The sequence below is a fragment of the Monopterus albus genome, unplaced genomic scaffold (genome assembly GCF_001952655.1).
Source record: "Monopterus albus unplaced genomic scaffold, M_albus_1.0 scaffold60.1, whole genome shotgun sequence".
Classification (NCBI taxonomy): Eukaryota; Metazoa; Chordata; class Actinopteri; order Synbranchiformes; family Synbranchidae; genus Monopterus; species Monopterus albus.
In genome coordinates this window covers 515,472-518,188 of record NW_018127940.1, presented here as the reverse complement: position 1 = coordinate 518,188, position 2,717 = coordinate 515,472, and the positions used below count along the sequence as shown (strand labels likewise).

At 38.6% G+C, this 2,717-nt stretch overlaps 1 protein-coding gene across 1 annotated transcript in view; it reads right to left on the bottom strand.

The window, feature by feature from the left end:
• LOC109961921 (isoaspartyl peptidase/L-asparaginase) overlaps positions 1-2,501 on the bottom strand; it is an 11,412-nt gene extending 8,911 nt beyond the window's left edge. The window contains exon 1 of the mRNA XM_020603152.1: positions 2,383-2,501. Coding sequence (XP_020458808.1) covers positions 2,383-2,429 — 47 coding nt within the window. The 5' untranslated portion in view covers positions 2,430-2,501. The remainder of the gene's footprint in view (positions 1-2,382) is intronic.
• Between the last annotated feature and the right edge of the window lie 216 nt (positions 2,502-2,717).

Genomic DNA, 2,717 nt, shown 5'->3' with positions numbered 1-2,717 from the left:
GTGTCTGCCTCATCTGCATCCAGCTGAGGAACATTTTCAGAAGTTTCGTGACAGAGATGCTCAGTTTCTCTGTTTGGAAAATTGTTACAAACCACACTGGTTGGATCAATACTTGTAAAGCAAGAGTCAGGGAAACCATGAGAAGACTGGAAAGGAAGATTCCAAATGGTGTCATCATCATGATCACTTGAGCTAGGGTGCTGCACCTTGCCAATGTTGGGATTTCTTATGTCTTCTGGACTTGAACGACAGTAATGAGATTTTCCTGGACATAGAGTATGGCAGAAAGAGGAGAAGCCTGCTAAGAATAAAGGACTAAGTTTTAGTGAGCAATAATTTAAATTCTTTAACATCATCAGAACCTGTGTGATACAGCAGCAACCAACATACACATACAGTATACAGGGGATACATTTTATTACTTGTATCATCATCACTCACTGCTTTATTTATCAGTATCACAAACCTGTTCGCTTGTGTCACTGTCAAATGCATGCCCATGCTCCAGTTGATCTGTGGTTGAATCATCCACATCACTATGGGCTCCCTGGCTAGTCAACTGTAGATCTGCTCCCTCAGAGATGTTGACAGATGAATCCTTAGATAAGGAATCTACAGTACATTGATCCACTTCAGGTGATTCTTCATCTGTTGAAGGTGCTTGTTCTCGTGTGCAAATGTAAAATCGAAGCAACTTCAGTTTAGTTTGTTCATAAAGGTGGCCAACAGTGTCATCCATGGGAAGCTGGTGTCTTTTAAAATCACAGATATGAAAGGTAAAGTCTTCCACTCGACCTTTTGTTGAAAGTCCATTTGAAAAAAAAAGCTCCCTTCTCATCTGCAAAATCTGAGCAATATTTGTTGTTTTCTCAACTGTTGCATGTCTTGTTCCACCACCTTTTCTGGTTCTCACTTGTTGGTAGTCATTATTGCTGAAATGAAGCCATCCAATTTCAATCTTCCTTGAAGTGCTTTCTCCTGCATTATTTCTATGTCTTGCCATCCCTTCGCCTTGTTTTTTGAACACACATGATGTACCACACATGGCTCCCTTTGCCTTTGATTTCATTTTGCGTGTTCCTATTTTATCTCGCAGTTTCTGTAAAAGAGTGTGTTTGTCAGTACTGCACTTTGCTTGTTGACAGAAGGACAGGACAGCAACCCGGTCACCATATGAAGAGATATATCTGGCCATTTGTTCATCAGTCATGATGGATAGCACTGCCTTATCAACCTGCACATGAAGAAAAAAAAAATTAAACAAGAATATAAAAATAAACACAAATATCCAAAGTCAGAATGTTCTCAGTGTTTCACCTCCTGTGACCATATAAAAGAGCATTACATGAAGACTACACTGAGAAATCTGAAAGAAGACTGGCTTACTTTATCACAAAGTCCATTACATCTGTTCATATTCTCATCAACTTTGGTTTGCTTTCTTTTTAATTCTGATACTTAAGTTACGTGGAGTTTTCAGTTTGATGCTAAATGAACACCATAGAAATCGGCAGTATATTAGAGTTATCCCATTTTTTTTAATGGGATAGAACAGCGATGAACGACAATGACAGCTAACGTTAACGACGAGTTACTTTACGCTAACGTTAGCTCCAAGTAATCTAGAAACTTTAGTCTAGTTATCTAAAACTATAAAACGTGCAAGCCATGCAAATACTAAAGTTGTTTAATGAATTTTCAACCCACCTTGCGTATAATGTCTTCCTGAGGGACCGCTTTCGACCTGAGGAATTGCAACACATCCTCCTCCATGACTCACCTATTCAAACTGAGATGTTATATTAAACCGAAGCGCGTACAAAAGTTTTGCGAGATCTCGCGATAGTTTTGCGAGATCTCGAGATAGTTGTCGGAATTTTTTTTTCTCCCATGTTCCCCCCGGGGCTCCGTAAACATCAAACATTAACTCAGAAATGTGACTCTATTAATCATTTACAAGCAGTGCTTTTCATGCACGCATGTATTAATTTTAATGCGTCTTAGATGCATTTCCAGTGTCTTCTTCAAATGAATGCCCTTAGAATTTTTCTACAATTTTATTATCATCGTTAAGACAAAAGTTTAATTTTTCTCTCCTTTCTACTTAATTACCATCAATAAACAGTTTGCTGTAACCAAAGAGCTACTGGCTTTCTCCTGAGAAACGTTTTGTGTTTGCGTGCTGAACGCGTTTGGCAGCCATCTTCTTCATACATGCATACCTGCATACATGTATACATGTATACATTTTGTGGAGTGTCGAACGCCTGACACGCACGCAGTGCCAGTTGCTAACAGGACGTTACAAGAGCTGTCAGCGCTTCTCTGTTACTCGTTTGGTTGAATCGACTGGAGATAATAAAATCTGGGGACTTTTCTTACCTTTCCTGGTCTTCACATTCCATCCCCTGTCCGAATCCTTCTGCCATAGTCCCGGCTTTGTGGGATTTGTGTTTTGCTCCGTTTCATCTGGGTCAATCTATAATCTGCATACTAATGTCAATTAGTCAATATAATAGTCAATATAATTAGTCAATATAATTCAAGATCGCTTCCACCAGAACCTTTCAAAATAAAATTGCACCATAAGAGTACATTTATGACTTTTATGGTGTTATCGTGACTCTGTTGTTTCAGGATAGTTTCTAATACAGTTGTACAAATGCAGTTTATGGGTCAATCTATAATCTGCACACTAATGTCAATTCTAATATAAT